Genomic DNA, 17376 nt, shown 5'->3' on the forward strand with positions numbered 1-17376 from the left:
AGTCGTCCAGGTAGGGGTAAATGTGGATCCCCTGCAGACGCAGCCGTGCCGCCACTGGTGCCAGGCACTTGGTGAAAACCCTGAGTGCCGACTTTAATCCGAACGGTAGGGCCCTGAATTGGTAGTGACGTCCCTGAACCACGTGCTGGAGGGTGACCATCCTGAATTTCTGCGCCTTGATGTACTTGTTTAAGCGACGCAGGTCTAGGATGGGGAGCCAACCGCCTGTCTTCTTCTTGACGAGGAAGTACCTCGAGTACACTCCGGAGCCCCGGAGCCCTCTGGGGACGAGCTCGATGGGACCTTTCTTGAGCATCGCCTTTACCTCCAACAGTAGTTGAGGGACGGGATTCTCCTTCCTGGCCACGGGAGGAATGCGAGGGCACTTCTTTTGGAATTCCAGCGAATGCCCGTTGGCCAGGGTGTCCAACACCCAACGGTCATTGGAGATGGACTCCCACACGCTGACCAACTTCGTCAGCCGGCCTCCCACCGGGGTGCTTTGGTGGGGGCCCGACAACCCAGCCGGGTCAGTCTTGCTTGGAGGCGGCCTTGCCGCCTTGGCCTCCTTGGCAACGGCGGTGGGAACCCCCTTGCTTACCGCAACCTCTGTAGGCCTCCTGAGAAGAGGAGCGGGCCGCCTGGCGGTAAGTGGAGGAGCCACCGCTGGATCCTTTGGAGGCACCCTGTCTGCCTCCGGAGCTCCGAAAGGGCCGCCGCTGTTGAAGCACCCCCAAGGCCCGGGCCGTCTCCGAGTCGGTCTTGATGGCCTGTAGGGACTCATCCACTGTCTTACCAAAAAGGTTGTTGCTGTCGAACAGCATGTCCAACACCCTGGTCTGGACGTCCTGGCGAAAGTCTGTCGCCTTGAGCCATCCTCGTCGTCGGAGGCAAACTCTATTGCCCAATTGGCGAAATCCGGTATCGGCAATGTCCGTTGCCACCGTTATGGCGTGATCCCACGCCACCTCGCCTTCCTGCAGAATTTCTAGGGCCTCCACTCTTTTGTCATCCGGCAGGAAGTCTAGCAGGGGAGCTATCTTGAACCAGAGCTCCCTGTTGTAGCAGGCCACGATCGGCAAGGCATTGGCCGCCTTAATCGTTGTCGCCGCCGACGAGATGACTCGTCGTCCCATAGAGTCCAACTTCTTGCCCTCGCTGTCCGGCGGGGAGGTGGAAGTTGAAGCTGCCGCACCCGCTGCCTTCTTCTTAGCCGCTGCCGAGCCGACAGAGTACGGCGTGGGGTGGGCCCTGAGGCACAAGGGGGTGGCATCGGGGACTCGGTACTTCTTCTCGTACCTGTCCCTCTTGGCTGGTGTCGTGGAATGGTTCTTGAGGACAGCAAGCCCCTCCTCCCAGATGTCGTCGAGTAAAGGCACCGCAAGGACTGTCTTCCTCTTGGCCTCTCGTTGTTGGTACAGTTACCCCTCCTTTTTCTGTTCTTCAGGGCAGAGCTGGAAGAGCTTGGATGCCCTGGTTATCATGGCATGGAAAGAGCCAATTTCGTCGGCTGGAGACGCCCGCGGGAGGGTGAGGGGGGGTTTGGCGGTGACGACGGGATGTCAGCTGTGTCATCGCCGCCGTCATCTTCCGTCCCCGTCACTGTATCCATCGCCGTATCCTCTCTAGGGTCCAGCGAGGGGGATGAAGGGTCCACCGGTCTCGCAGGCACGAAGGGCGGAGCGGGGTGGACTCTCCTCCGTTTCTTCGGAGGGCTTCCTGACGGGCCTGGTTCTGGATCCTCCGTCGGAGTCCGTGGTAATCTCGTCCTTATCTCGGTGCATAAGGATTGGATTGCCAACAAAATGGCCGCCGAGCTATCCTGGGGCTCGGGCAATGGCTGCGACGGACGAGATGGCCGTTCCACTGGGCCCTGTTCGTCGTAGTCGTCGCTATCTTCGATCACGTCAGCAGGGACCGCCCCCTGGGATCGCACCTTCTCAAACCTCTCGTTGAGGCCTATGAACCTCTCATTGAGGCCTAAGGACCTCTCGTTGAGGCCTATGGACCTTTCGTTGAGGCCCTTCTCGGTTTCCACCAGTTCCTCCTCAGAGGCTGATTCCGAGTCTGTAATGTCCACCGCCCCCCCCCCTTTTTTCAGCCGGGGGATTCACGGGGGTCTTAACGATGGGCTGGAAATAGGAATCCCTCTGCGGTGGCAGGGATACTCTGGGCCCAGCAGGCGTTTCCACAGGCGTAGTCGCAGCCAGCTTCGCCAGGGTCGCAGCGACCATTTCGGTAGAGGCCTTTGCCGGGTGGATCAAAGCCCTCACCACCTTAGGTGCGTCCTGGGCCTTTGCCTTGGGGGGAGGGTCAGCGCCTCGCTCCCCCTTCGAGATCGACCGGGTCCGCTCCAGCAGCCTACCCAGGTTCTCGGACTTCCTCTTCCCCGAACCAGAGCGCTGGCTCGTGGTCGAACGTGCCGGGGAAGTAGCGCCCTGCTTGGCAACCGAAGAGCCCGACCTTTCGGCGCTCCCGGTGCCCGCGGACTCGTGGTGCTTGGCCTTCTGTTGGGCCCCCGCACCGGGGCGCCCTCACAGGACTTAGAAGCCCGCTCAGACTTCTTCTTCACCTTCTCACCTGCTGTGCCCTTCTCCAGCCAGGCGGCAGGGCGGGAACGACGATCTTGTTTGGTCCGTTCGGAAAAGTTCTTGCAGAAGTTCGTTCTCCACGTGCGTCTTGTCCTCATGGAGGCAGTAGAGACATAGCGAATGCTCGTCCTCCTTGAAAACGTTCTGTAATCCGCATCCAGGGCAGCACCTGAACAGCTTAGATCTGGGCTTCCCGTGTCCTGGACCATGTCCGTTGAGGTAGGCCGCAGATCTTCCGGAATCCTCCAAGAAGTATAAACTCGACGAAAACTTCACTCTTGAGGGGCGTAGAAGAATTCCGAAATGGGTCCCCGTTATCGGAAGTAGAAACGGTGGAGCTTGAGGCTCGATTAAACTGAAAAAATGAGAAAATCTCCTGAAAAAAGCGTGAAAACGCAGTAAAAAACTCGAGAGCTAAACACGAAGACTCCCAACACTTGAGCGTGTGGTAAAAATCTGAGGATGGCTGCCAGAGACAGGCTTAGGGAGAGGGCAGTCATTGGCTGGGGGCAGTATGACCCAGAGATCAGTGATTGGTTACTAAGAAAGACAGATCAGAAACTAAACTGATACTGATTTTTTCTTTACCGAGGATTCCCCAAGCCTGACGACGGGGAATATTCATGAGCATGTGAATCCATGCCAGACCCCATGCTGGAGAACCCCATGCATTTCAGAAAATACGACACCCGTGGGAATCCACAGAGGTCTGACTTGCGCGAATCGCCCCAAAATGTATTGCCCACAAGCCCTGGAAAAATCCCAAATTTAGGGGAAAAAACCCCACAATTTTCAGACATTTATGACCTGGAAACTACTGAAACAAGCCGCCAATAACACATGTCCTACCTTCCCACATTCCCACAGGTATCCGGATGAAAACAGTACCTCACATGTGTGGGTGTGTTAGGCAGAAACCAGTGCAGTTCCCTTAGGGACCACTGCAAAAAGTTTAAGACTACAGGGGTTAGCAGTAAACCCAATTGGTAGCAGTCTGTACCAGCCAGATTTACCTGGTAGCTGTGGCTGAGCAGTCAGACTTCCCTCAAGAAGAGTTAGGCAGTATATAGAGTATGCACAATAGGGCTAAAAATACAGTAGCACAAGCGAACACTGACCAGAGCTTTGGTATAAAAGTATATAATTATTTATTTTAAAACACACTTGTAAAAATACACTGGCACTATTATGTCAAGCAAGTTCAAACACAGTCACTAGAAATATATACACCTCCCTAATTAATTATTTGACAAGTCTAGGTTAGTACACCACTTATTTAGCAAAAAAGAGGTGAGCACGTAACCATATATGGCACTCCAATAATTATTTAAAAAGGGAGAGAAAAGGCAGAAATAGGAAAACACACAATACCAACACTTTTAAAGAACCACAGCAAGTCAAGAAAGGCAGGGTCTACTGTAAAGCAAAAAGTTCATAGGCCAGGCCCACTCTTGAAGAGAGCAAGGTGGAATGTGCCCAAGATCACACAGTGGAAATGCACTAAAAGTCTTTGCAGGAAAGTCAAAAAGAGGTCGGGTCAAGATAGAAAGGTAATGTTAACGGGTCCGCGGTCACCCCAGGATAGAGAGTCAAGGATTTACGGGACACCTTGAACGGTCTGTTGCAAGGGAGACAAGGCGGGACACAGTACCTGAAATGGTGAGAAAGCTCCAGCGGGGGCAGTTGTTCCTGGCAGCGGGTGCAAGTCGGTGCTTCGTCCAGGGGAAGAGAAGATCTCGACGTGGAGGAAAGCTCTGCCAGGGAAGAAACCAGCCGCGGAGTTTCCCAGTTAAAAGGTACTACCCTTTTATTCGCCGTAGTGGTGAAGCGTGGCTATCCAGCCGCCGGGGTGCTTGGCACGGGCGATTTGACCACGAGACAATCCAGGAGGGCGAAAAAGGCGAACTGGTTGGTCCCACCAGCTCAAAGGGAAGAAGACTCTCCTGGAAGAAGATCTTCTCTGTCGTCGGGAAAGTGGCGAGTTTCGTACAGCAGGGCTCCACCGGTGGTGTCGTTGTTGTAGATGGCTCAGCTTCTCCCCTCGTCAGATTCTTTAGGTCCTGTGGCGACTTCTGAAGTTCCAGTCCCCAAAGCCCTGCTTTTATGCAGCAAAACCCCCATTCACCAGCCTAGCTGTCAATCAAACATGCTAAGAGCCGGGCGGCTCACCACTGGGCCAAACACACAAGAGTGCGACTTGAGTTGCCAAGCAACTCAGTCCAGGGTGCCTATTCCCCCCCCCCACACATCCTGTAGACCCAGACAGAGTGGCACCACTTTTGGAGGCTTCTGTGCAGAAGCCCGCCAAAAGTGGAACAAAGGGCTCGACTTGGGTTGGAGTTACAGAAGCGAACACAAACGCCATTTTAAAACCGAGTCCTGGTAAAAAGACCCAACCGGGGAATAAATATTAAATAAATAACCCGGCGGTATCTTTAACTTTGCACCAAAAAAAGTGGTGCGTTTAAAATGAATGGAAAAATCCCATAGGAAATATTCCAGTGGAATATTTTGCGTGGTAACCACTGCCACCAGCCAGAAACTCGACAAGGGGGGACTGGACAGTGCCCCCTTGAAAAACAGACCCAGGGGCAATCGAATTACCCCTACCAGTACTTCCACAATATGATGGTTTGTACTGGTTCTGTTCACAATTTAAGACTAGCAAAGTCAATGGTGACTTTACATGCCCTGGGAGACAGTAGTCAGTCCCAGAGTATGGAGTCTATGTTTGGGAGTCACTATGACACCCCTGTGTTACTGCACTGAGGGTGCTGTGTAACACACTTACCAAAAACACATGAAGCCCTATGGAGTAAAAGACCCCATAGCCCATAAAACACATTACAAAGTCAAAGGACATTCTCAAATCATGCCTAAGAGTGGGAGAAAAAGAGTCTCACTCTTAGCAGGAGAAAAAATTAAACCCCAAAAATCCAGAAAAGCTGCTGGGGGACTCACTAGGTTTGGGAAATTAGCCTTTACAGAGAATTCTCCCTAACAGGGTGCACCTACATTGGCGGAAAAGAAAAAGTGTTGACCGTCCACAAGCCCTACGGCAGTCCCAAGGAGCCCCGGGAGGGTCCCCGTCCATTCCCAGAGGGAAATTCTGTAATGCTGCCTAGCCAGAGTTCCAGGATGGTCAGGGGTGATGTCCCTGGCCTTGGTTGGTTGTCCCTCATATGGGTTGACCGTCCACAAGTCCAGCGGCGGTTTCAGGGAGCCTCGGCAAGCTCTCTGTCCTTTCACAGAGGGAGAAGGTGTAACGCAACCCAGACAGAGCTCAAGGATGGTCGGGGTGATGTCGCAGGCTTTGGGCAACCGTCACCCATGTGGGTCCACCATCCCCAAGCCCAGCCTGGAGCTCTGGCTGGTCTGCATTACAGTTTCTCCCCCCGGGAAAGGTCAGGGACCCTGCCGGGGCTCCCTGGAACCGCTGCTGGGCTTGGGGATTGTCGATCCACATGGGAGACAGGTGCCCAAAGATCCAGGACTATCCTGGAGGTCTGGCTGGGATGCATTACAGAATTTACTGTCATATCTCCAAACATGGCTGGTCATTATGGCGCCGCTGGTGGCATCTGGCTGTTGTTCACTCGTCTCCTACCAAGATGGCACCGCAAACGAGAGGTGCCGTTTCAGGCTTCCTAACCAGTGCCGCTGTTCCGACTCCACCCACAGCTCCAGAGAAGATTCTTATGGCATCTCTGCCGGCAATTCCTTGCGTTGCTACTCTTACGGTAGCCACATATCGTTAGTACGCTCACCTCTAGGTTCTTTTCCCTGTTCGATAGTCAGGAGTCTGACCTGATTTCTCTCTTTCCTCACATATCCTCCGACTCCACCCCGTGGTGTCCCGCATCTTGTACGCTTCACAGTGTTTCTCTTCGAGTACCCTGGAAAGTTACCGCAATCCGGTATGATGATATTCTCAGTTGTCCAAACCCCCCCTGCATCTTCGAACACCCACACTTACCTGTAGTTTCCTTTGATAAAGACTACCGTCCTCGAACCTCTCTTTCTCCGGAACCCGCTCAAGAACCGCCATTGCAAGATCTCATCCTATCGGCAAAGGCGTTTACTCGCCACGCCTTTCAGAACTATAGCAGCGTTAGGGGCTGTTCACATTTACTTTTCATACTTTTCTGGTTTCCCTCGTTTCTTTTCTTCTACTCAGTAGAACACTTCTGGGGATATTATCTTCTGTTCACGTCAACAGTCGCAAGGATTCTACAAGCACCCTACAGTCAGAGTCATTACACAGCATTAACGGGTAATCAGACTTTCCTGTTAGCTCATAGCCTTCTCTTCTGCCTAAACTAATCTGTATCCCTCTCGTTCCAGAGTAGCAGATCATCTTCACTAGACGCCTCTCCAAGAAAGGAACCCCTGCGCAGACCTATCGGGTTTCCTGATTCCAGAACAGGGTTTTCTTCCCATATAGGGTTTCCCTGGGAGCCCTGCTTCTCCAGTCAGGTTTCTCTGGGAGGCAGAGGGTGACCAGGTGGATTCTCATATCTTCCGGATTGCTGCATCTGATTGAGGTTGGTGTCTGTTGATATCCTGTTTGTATATGTTAAGACGTGGCAGGCCATTACCGATAGCAATGCCAGTCTACCATAATGGAACAGGTACAGCAATTAGTACATGCAGAAAAGTCTACCATAATGGAACAGGTACAGCAATTAGTACATGCAGTACAGTAATTGACTGCAGAAGTACAGCAGCTTAAACAGGGGAATGCCTCCTTACAGCAGCAAATAGGCCGTTTCCCACAGTGTTCATAACTCCCACCGGGCACTTTACCAGGCAGCCAATTTGATGGTAATCCCCACAAGATTAAGGAATTCTTAGAAGCCTGTACGGTACAATTCGCTTTTAAGGCACCTTTCTTCACCACTGACGGGGACAAAGTGGGACATCTCATTTCCCACCTTACAGGGGCTGCTCTAGCTTGGGCAACTCCACTGATCACGAACAATAATCCAATATTGGATTCATACCCAGCCTTTTGCAATAGTCTTAGAACTATGTTTTGCAGACAGGAAATTACGGTGTCCTCTCAGGAACACCTTCTCGATTACAAACAAGGCAGTCAAGCTCTTCTAACGTATATCACCAGATTCAAACACCTTGCTGTAGAAACAGCATTGCCTGATGATGCCCTGATTATGATATTTCATAGGGGTTTATCGGAAGACTTAAAAGACAAAGTCTCTTGTATCCCACACCCTCACAACCTGGACGAGTTTAAAGCCATAACCATGCAGCTAGATTATTACTTGCAAGAAAGGAAGCGAGAGAAAAGAAGAGGTCGAGCTCCCAGGAACCTTCCTGAGTTTGCATCCGCACCCGGGAAGGCGCTCACAGAAGAACCAATGCAGTTAGGAACAGCCAGGGGACCCTAACAACAGAAGAAAGAAACCAACGCCGATCCATGGGTCTCTGTATGTATTGTGGGGATAACACAAAACTAGTCCAACAATGCCCAGTGGAACCTCCCAGGAAACAGGGAAACGCCAGAGCCCGGCCATAATGGGAACCTCGGTACGGGAAGGATCCATTGGTTCCCCTATGTTATTTTATTCCTCACAATGTACAGGAGTACAAGAGACCCATATGTTAGTACTACTAATCACTCTCTCCTGGGGATATGCTCATGTCAAACAGGTCCCAGCCTTAACAGACAGTGGTGTCGCAGGAAATTTCATCGATGACCTTTGGGCTAGAGAAAACTGTATTCCCCGTTCAATCAAGGCAGTCTCCATTCCGGTGGAGAGTGTGGATGGAAGCCAGTTAGCGGCAGGTCCCATCCGAGAACAATCTAGTCCTCTTCAAATGGAAATCAATTCTCATAAATGTTATGTTATGTTACTTTGCATTTATATAGCGCCTTATGTACCATTGGTATGGTCTGAAGGCGCTGGTAGGTTGAACGCCCTTGGGAACCGAAGTTCAAGTCAGTAGAGAGTCTCAAAGGTGCACGTGAGCACCGGATGTGTGCGCAGCTGGTGTGGCATTCGTGAAATAGCTGCTTCTTAGCGGTATGTGTGGTGGTTGAGAGGTCAATAGTATGTGTTCGTTCTGGCAGGATTTATCCAGACCGATTGTGGCTGAGTTAGGCCTGAGGAGAACGCCTGGCTGGGGGGGTTAACCAGCAGTGTTTAGAGTGATGAGGAGTATGAGGCAGACTTTGGTATGAGAACAGCTATACCGAATGGTGTCATAGTATTGCTGTGTTCTATTTGATTGGTGGTGTAAAGAAGAGAGTAAGCCTGGAGATGTGAATATGGTGGTTTACTGTAGGTGCTTGAGATCGCACCCACTCCAATAGTTCCATGTACTTCATCCGTTCCATGTACTCTGACTGTTCCGTGCATTACGACCGTTTCAAGCACTCAGACCGTTGCTTTCAAAGCTCTTTCAGACGTTCCATGCACTCCCACCCGTTCCATGTCCTTCAACATTTTATGCACTCCACCATTTTATGCACTACTCATTTCATTCGTTCTACTCACGTTATCCTTTCTCCATGCATCATCCATACACATACGTCATCTTCACACGTTCCATTCGCTTAACTAATTGCACCCCTTCACTTGTTCCATCCACTTAGTTAGTTCCGCCCACTTTCTCGGTTCCAAGCACATCACCCGTTCATTCACCTACTTCACCCATTCTACATCAGTTCACCCGTTCCATCCACACACTTCACCCGTTCTATCCACACACTTCACCCGTTCCATCCATATACTTCACCCGTTCCATCCATATACTTCACCCGTTCCATCCATATACTTCACCCGTTGCATCCACATACTTCACCCGATATAGGGCATCCACTTCACCGGCTCACCCGATATAGGGCAGACTTTCTAGACTTTGGCACAGTGACGTTATTGGGAACACTGTCAAATCCCGCTATGCCAGAGTGGTGGTGTTATATACACTTCTAGAATCAACTTTGTACCGAGAGGATATTAGGCACACTTCTAAAATCAGCGAAGGCACGCTAATAGGCACACTTCCAAGTACAACGAGGGCATGCTAACAGACACACTTCCAAATTCAACCAAGGCATGCTATTAGGCACATTTCTAAATTCAACTTTGTACAGAGAGGATATTAGGTGCACTTCTATATTCTGCTTTTCAGAAAGAAGATAATAGGCAACCAAATCAACTTTGCAATGGGGATATCAGGCAACCAAATTTAAATTTGCACAGTGAGGATATTCAACTAAGGCGCGCCAATGGGCACACTTCTAAGGTAAAGCAAGGGCACGCTATCAGGCAAATTTCTAAATTCAACCAAGGCACGCTATTAGGCACCCTTAGAAAATTCAGCTTTGCACAGAGAGGATATTAGGCGCACTTCTAAATTCAACCAAGGCACGCTAATAGGTACACTCCTAAATTCAACTTTGCACAGAGAGGATATTAGACAACCCAATTCAACTCTGCACAGAGAAGATATCAGGCACACTTCTAAATTCAACCAGGGCGCGTTATTTGGGACAATTCTAAATTCAACTTTGTACTGAGAGGATATTATGCATACTTCTAAATTCAACCAAGGCGCACTCATAGGCACACTTCGAAATTCAACTTTACTTTGCACAGAGAGGATATTAGGCGTACTTCTAAATTCAACCAAGGCACGCTCATAGGCACACTTCAAAGTTCAACGAGGGCACGCTATTAGGCACACTTCTAAAGCCAACCAGGGCACGTTAATAGGCACATTTCTAAAGTCAACCAGGGCACGTTAATAGGCACACTTCTAAAGTCAACCAGGGCATGTTAATATGCACACATATGCACACTTCTAAATTCAACTTTGCACAGAGAGGATAATAGGCACACTTCTAGATTCAACCAATCACGCTAATAGGCACACTTCTAGATTCAACTTTGTACAGAGAGGATATTAGGCGCACTTCTAGAGTCAACCGGGGCACGCAATAGGCACACTTTTAAAGTCAACTAGGGCATGTTAATATGCACACTTCTAAATTCAACTTTGCACAGAGAGGATATTAGGCGCACTTCTAAATTCAACCAATCACGCTAATAGGCACATGTCCAGATTCAACTTTGCACAGAGAGGATAATAGGCACACTTCTAAATTCAACCAAGCATGTTAATAGGCACACTTCTAAAGTCAACCAGGGCATGTTAGTAGGCACATTTCTATCTAGATGCGGCTCAAGCTAAAGTTCAGTTTCTTACATGTCACTAGCTAAATTGGCAAGTAAGTTAATATGCATCACAAGGCAACATTTACAATCCATTTGTAGTGGTCACAAGTCTTCCTAAGTATGTATTGTTTAAGTCTGTGGCAGTCTACGTTATGGAAGGTAAGGTAGAGTGACAAGGGCTTTCTGGAGTAGAGTGATTGCTCTGCACCCCACCCATGCCACACTCACAGTTTTGTTGGTGTCTGTTGGCTTCCTTGGCTTCCCATGCTGACACCTGCAGACCCATCTTGGAGCCGCCAATGTCGGAGCCGCCCTTGGCCTTGGGCCCTTAGCCGCAGAGGGCTGCCAGGCAGAGGGCTGCCTTGGTCGGTTCATTTAAGACCAGACAGTCAGCCTAACACAGGTGGAGGGAATGCCGTAGGCGGGAGGAAAAACCAAGCCCCAGGGAAATGGGAAGTGCCTTGCTGCACGCGGGTGCCCCGGCCCGCTAAATACAATATTAAGGCAGGAATATGGGCCCAGGGGGATCCTGGCACACACGCTCACCTGGAGGGCCTCAGCAGTGGAATCACCGCGCACTAGCAGTGCCGGTAGCTGGCTCAGGAGAGGAGGCTCAGGCAGCTTATCATGGGTGGAGGGAGGGCCGTAGGTCGGAGGAGAAACCAAGCCCCAGGGAAATGGGAAGCGCCTCGCTGCACGCGGGTGCCCCGACCCGCTAAATACAATATTAAGGCAGGAATATGGGCCCAGGGGGATCCTGGCACACATGCTCACCTGGAGGGCCTCAGCAGTGGAATCACTGCGCATTAGCAGTGCCGGTAGCTGGCTCGGGAGAGGAGGCTCAGGCAGCCTATCATGGGTGGAGGGAGGGCCTTAGGTCGGAGGAGAAACCAAGCCCCAGGGAAATGGGAAGCACCTCGCTGCACGCGGGTGCCCCGACCCGCTAAATAAAATATTAAGGCAGGAATATGGGCCCAGGGGGATCCTGGCACACATGCTCACCTGGAGGGCCTCAGCAATGGAATCACTGCGCACTAGCAGTGCCGGTAGCTGGCTCGGGAGAGGAGGCTCAGGCAGCCTATCACGGATGGAGGGAGGGCCGTAGGCGGATGGAGGGAGGGCCGTAGGCGGGTGGAGGGAGGGCCGTAGGCGGGAGGAGAAACCAAGCCCCAGGGAAATGAGAAGTGCCTCGCTGCACGCGGGTGTCCCGGCCCGCTAAATACAATATTAAGGCAGGAATATGGACCCAGGGGGATCCTGGCACACACGCTCACCTGGAGGGCCTCAGCAGTGGAAAATAAGAAATAGCATTGGACATTATCAAAACTGCTCACTAGCTGGTTATTCTAGGTCTGCCATGGTTACGGATTCATAACGCATGTGTGAATTGGGCAGCGGGCACATTCTTTTTGGGGTCTGAATTTTGTCTCCATCATGGTCTATCAAAGGGACTAGTGGAAGTCCTTCCTCCTGTTTCCTCTGGTTCCATTTCTTCGAAAACTACAGTGCTTAACCAAGTACAAGGGCTTCCCGAACCATACCAACCCTTTCAGATGGTTTTTTCCTTGTGGGAATATGCCAAGCTACCACCCAATTGAAGAGACGATTGTGTGATTGATCTAGTGCCAGATAGCCTGCTACCTTTCGGGCAAATGTATATTTTATCTGCCCGGGAAAAATAAGTGCTTAAGGAATACCTCCAGACCAATTTTAAGAACGGCATCATCACAGAATCATCCTGTCCAGCGGCAGCATCGTTTTTGTTTAGACCAAAGAAGAATACCACAGAACTTGGCCCCTGTATTGACTTTCAGGGGCTGAATAAGATTATTATCCCTGACCGATACCCGATGCCACTCATTCCCGACATTCTGGAGGCTGTGAAGGGGGCAGTGATATACACCAAATTGGACCTGAAGGGGGCTTACCACTTAATACATATAAAAAAAGGAGATGAATGGAAGACGGCCTTCCGTACGCCTTTTGGTCACTATCAATATCAAGTCATGCCCTTTGGCTCTTCAAATGCCCCAGCCGTCTTCCAGAGATTTATGGACCACTTATTTTTGGACATTCTCCTACGTTTCTTCATAGTCTACCTGGACGATATACTCTTTTTTTCATCTACAGTCCAAGAACATACTTCCCACGTCCAAGAGGTATTACAGAGGTTACAGCAGAACCATCTCTTTTGCAAACTAGAAAAATTTGAATTTAACCAAGACAAGGTCACATATCTGGGATATATTCTTTCAGCTACTGGCCTCGCCATGGATCCAGACAAGGTAGCAGAAGTTACAGCCTGGCCTGCTCCAAAGACGGTTAAAGACGTACGACGATTCCTCTGATTTGCGAATTTCTACAGACAATTAATTCCGGGTTTCTATAGTTTGTCGTGTCCCATCACCAGTCTGTTAAAGAAAGGAGTCACCTTTCATTGGACCGAGGAAACCCAGAAGGCCTTCGAGCATCGCAAAGCCCCATTTAGCTCAGCCCCAGTCCTGCTCACTCCTGATCAAAACAAGGAGATTCATAGTTGAATCAGACGCCTCATCACATGCCTTAGGGGCAGTTCTGCTACAACCAGATCACCTGCAGAGAGAGAGAGGCCCGTGGCCTACCTCTCTAAACCCTTGACTGCAGCGGAGCAAAATTATACTGTCCTAGAAAAGGAACTCCTTCCCATCAATCGAGCCTTTGAGGAATGGCATCTGCTTCTAGGTGCTCGTTTTCCTGTGGAAGTCCGTACTGATCACCACAACCTGCGAGCCCTTCAGTATGCAGAGACTCAAAACGGTCGCTAAGCTAGATGGGCACATTTTTTTCCCCCTTTCGGATCGAATTCTCCTTTATACCAGGGAAGATTCATCTTCAAGCTGATGCCCTTTCCCGGAAAGATCCAGTGAAAGCCATGCCATTTCCTTCGGAACCTATCTTCCCAAAGGCCATCTTTCTTCATATCATCTCGGATTTCATGAACAAGATCAAGGTACATTCTCGGAATCTCGAAACCTCAGACCCCGATACCTTTTGAAGTATAGATTCACCAGAGAAAAAGGATATTTTTATAACCAGTCACTCTTTGTTCCAACTGCAACCCTTCAAGAAGAAGTCCTCCAACTTTGCCACGATTCACCAGCGGCGGGACATCGTGGTGTCTGTAATACCCCAGACCTTATCCGAAGACACTTCTGGTGGCCATCCTTGCAGAAGGATGTCATAAAATATGTTTCTTCAAGTGTTGTATGTCAGCAGACCAAAGTCCCACGTGACCCTCCTGTGGGTGAACTTGCACGCATGCCCCTATCGGATAAACCCTGGCAGACTATTTCTACAGATTTTATAGTAGAACTTCCTCCCTCACAGGGATGTACAGCTATAATGGCCACTATAGATTCATTTACCAAGATGGTTCTCTTTGTTGCATTAGCAGGTATCCCATCTGCACCTCTGATGGCGCGTATCTTCATCAAACATTTTCTCCAGGCATGAACTCCCAGACACCATAATATCAGACTGGGGATCTTAGTATACCTCCAGATACTGGAAGCAGGTGTGTTCTATCCTTGGCCTAAAGAGGGCCCTCAGTTCCGGATACCACACATAGTCCAATGAACAGACGGAACGACTTAATCAGACTCTGGAGGGGTATCTGAGATGTTAAGTTTCTTCTGCTCAAGACAACTGGCAGGAGTTACTGTCCCTAGCTGAATTTGCATATAATAATGCATCTCACACAGCACTGAAGGCCAGCCCTTTATATGGTACTCTTTATGGCAATATGCGATCAAATGCAAAAGTGCACGAGTAAAATGTTTAAAACATGGTAGAAAAATATCCTCTGCCCCCACCATATCCTGTACACATTGCCAAAAAGTTGCAGGCATACAAAGTATCCTAACCACACTTCGCTGTAAGGTGGTGTGTGCAGCTTTAAAAATGCAAGAAATCCACTGAGGGGGGGACAGTCTGCCAGTATTGATAGTCTTATGGCCTAATCAGTTCCCCCATAACTATTAGCACAAAGCAAAGGACGCAAAGAAGAAGGCTTTACTTACCTCCAAAAAGTCAGGTCAGCAGTCAAAACAAGGCAAAAAGAAAGCTTGTCCCATACAAGTCTATGGGACGAAAGCAGCAAAAAGAAAATCTTTCCTAACACTAAGAAATTAGTGTTCTAAACCCACTGAAATGCAGAGAGCCCTATCTAACACGTACAAATTAACCAAGCTATGCAAACTCACCCGATGCTCAACTAAAAACTGTATGATGGTGGGCATGGATCCAGTAACAAACGGATCACTCCTGAATTTATCGGTTATCCATATCAGGCACAGATAACCTATGCAAAACTCAGTCGAATTATAAAAAAGAAGACTAGCATGCAATGTCTCCAGTACACCAACACTTCAAGTGACGCTTTGCAACTGCACGCACATGATTCACAGGTGCCCTGGATGTCCCCCAAGAGACCCACTAAGAGTTGCAGGCAAACTTTGATTTTGAACAATCAGAGAATCTGAACCAGAAATACCCTGCTACATTTCAAAGTCAAAACACTAGTCACATTCCCCCCAAAGTTAGAAAATTACAGTGAGAAAATGGATTTAAGTAAAGACAAGTGTCTGGGGTTTGGTTCAGAATACCAGCGTTAAGTGGCATCTACGGAGCAATAAAGACCGACTTGGAGGCTGCATTTGAAACTGGAGTACAGTTCCCCCAACTACTCTCCTATCACGACAACTTGTTCTGAGACTAGACATCTGTGCACTTACCTGGAGGGTACACCAGTGCCACATGTTCTCCCACACCAACTCTGGCCTTCTCCAGGAGGCCAGCAGCCACACGCTCTGCTTTCTTGTGCAGCTGGAGGCAAGTGGAGGTGCAGGCCACAGTTCCCTGTGAGATAAAAGGGTAAACAAATCACAATGATAAAATAAAGTCACTGTCAGCAGCAAACTGCTTTTGATGGGCCTCACAGTAGATGTCTGTCTATACATATATGAAGCACAGTCCTCACCTTGGAATTAAGCAGCAGGAAAAGGGGGTGCTCAGGAGTTGTCTGTGCTCTCCACTGCAACACGTCAGCCAGGTACAGGAACTGTGAGGTAAGAAGGGGTGATTGTGAGGCGCTAGGGAATATTCAGGCACAGCTCTCTACTCCTGTGCCTCAATATAACATAACATACAAGAGCTCTTCATGCAAAAGTTCAGCTTATCATTACTTCTGACCACGCCCACCTCAGCTTGCAATCACCTCCTTCTGAGGGATGAACTCTGTAGAAGGTTATATCAGTCCAAAAATGGCTGGATGGGAATGGATTCAATGCTTGGATAGTTCAGTGGAAGGTTTTGACAGGTGAATTGGGTTCAGAAGAAGTAGACACCAGGTCCAGGTCCAAAGGTGGCATTGCCAGGTATTGAGGAGCTCAATAAGATGTGATACCAGAGGTGCAGTGATTGGGAGGAGATAATGTGAAGCAGAGCATGGACCAGTGGAAGGGGACAACACAGCAACTGTTCAGATGGAAATTAGCCTACCACCCAGGCGCTTTCAAGTAAGGCGAACACCATATAAACTGATATAACGTAGAAGGGGGGGTAATCTGCGCTATCAGACAACATATAGAGGCTCTGTAGTGCTTAGAAGTAGATGCCTGGCACTAGAAAAGCTCATAGCCCGCGACTCCATTTTGTATTAGGTCCAGAAGGGATAAGCTGCAGGCTTGTGCGGTTCGCAGTCCCAGTTCACATGGCCCAATTTCTGTACAACATACTGGCTTTGCAAGAGCTCGGTTCCCACAGAAGTCTACTTCCCCCTCATCCCTTCAGTGTTGCGAATATTTAGTATCTTCCAACGGAATGCGCCCTGCAAGAGTGTGTGTGAGACAACCCTGGGCTCCGTACTGCGTCCATTCATCTCCACTAAACTGCCATTAGGCTTCTAACCCACACCCAGCCAGGCCGACACCACTGACTCAACCCCCAAACCTTTGCATTCCTCGATAAGCACGCGACCTCCAAGACCCAACCCCCCTCAAGTGTCCACAGAAGATCTAAGCTTGCGCAACTATATTTCTTCCTAGCAGCAACACACATCCCTTGTAACACGAGGTACCAGGAGGGATACCTTAAAAATCAAACCAGGGTGGAGACCTTGAGTGAAGGAACTGCAGTTTCAATGAAGCCCTGAATGTGTGGGTCAGCATGCCTGTATATTCTCCTCCCTTCCACCTGGCACCATTTGCTGTGCCCCCCAGGTGCCTGCCACTATGAGTTAATATTCCAGCTTAGCTTATTTAGTTTATTAGATAGGAACAATGTATAAATGCATGTCCTGACCTTCACCATGATATTAGCCCAGCTGAGCCACGTGGATGCAGACCGACGGGGAAGAACCACCCAATTACTGCTTGCCATCCCTTATGGAGCAGGCTCATGTGTAGGGTGTCTCCAATCAGTGGCACCAAATTGTACTGTATGGCGTGACGCGTTTGAGGTTTTTAAGCCCTTGTTTGTGAATGTACTAGTTAGAGTGCTCTCGAGCAGCAGAGTCCTTTGCAGATATTTGTATTCTGTACAAATAA

General features: G+C 49.6%; 1 protein-coding gene across 5 annotated transcripts in view; it reads right to left on the bottom strand.

The window, feature by feature from the left end:
• The window catches only part of DIP2A (disco interacting protein 2 homolog A), a 2340120-nt gene that overhangs the window by 611870 nt on the left and 1710874 nt on the right, over positions 1 to 17376 (bottom strand). For all 5 annotated transcript variants that reach the window (XR_011274713.1, XR_011274712.1, XM_069616034.1 and 2 more), the window contains 2 exons: positions 15810 to 15890; positions 15565 to 15688 (listed from right to left, as the gene is read on the bottom strand). Coding sequence is in view for 3 of the 5 variants with exons in the window: in XM_069616034.1 (XP_069472135.1) it covers positions 15565 to 15688; positions 15810 to 15890 (205 nt within the window). In the remaining 2 variants the exon portion in view is untranslated. The remainder of the gene's footprint in view (positions 1 to 15564; positions 15689 to 15809; positions 15891 to 17376) is intronic.

This window comes from Ambystoma mexicanum, chromosome 9 (assembly GCF_040938575.1).
Source record: "Ambystoma mexicanum isolate Mex_15411 chromosome 9, UKY_AmexF1_1, whole genome shotgun sequence".
NCBI lineage: Eukaryota > Metazoa > Chordata > Amphibia > Caudata > Ambystomatidae > Ambystoma > Ambystoma mexicanum.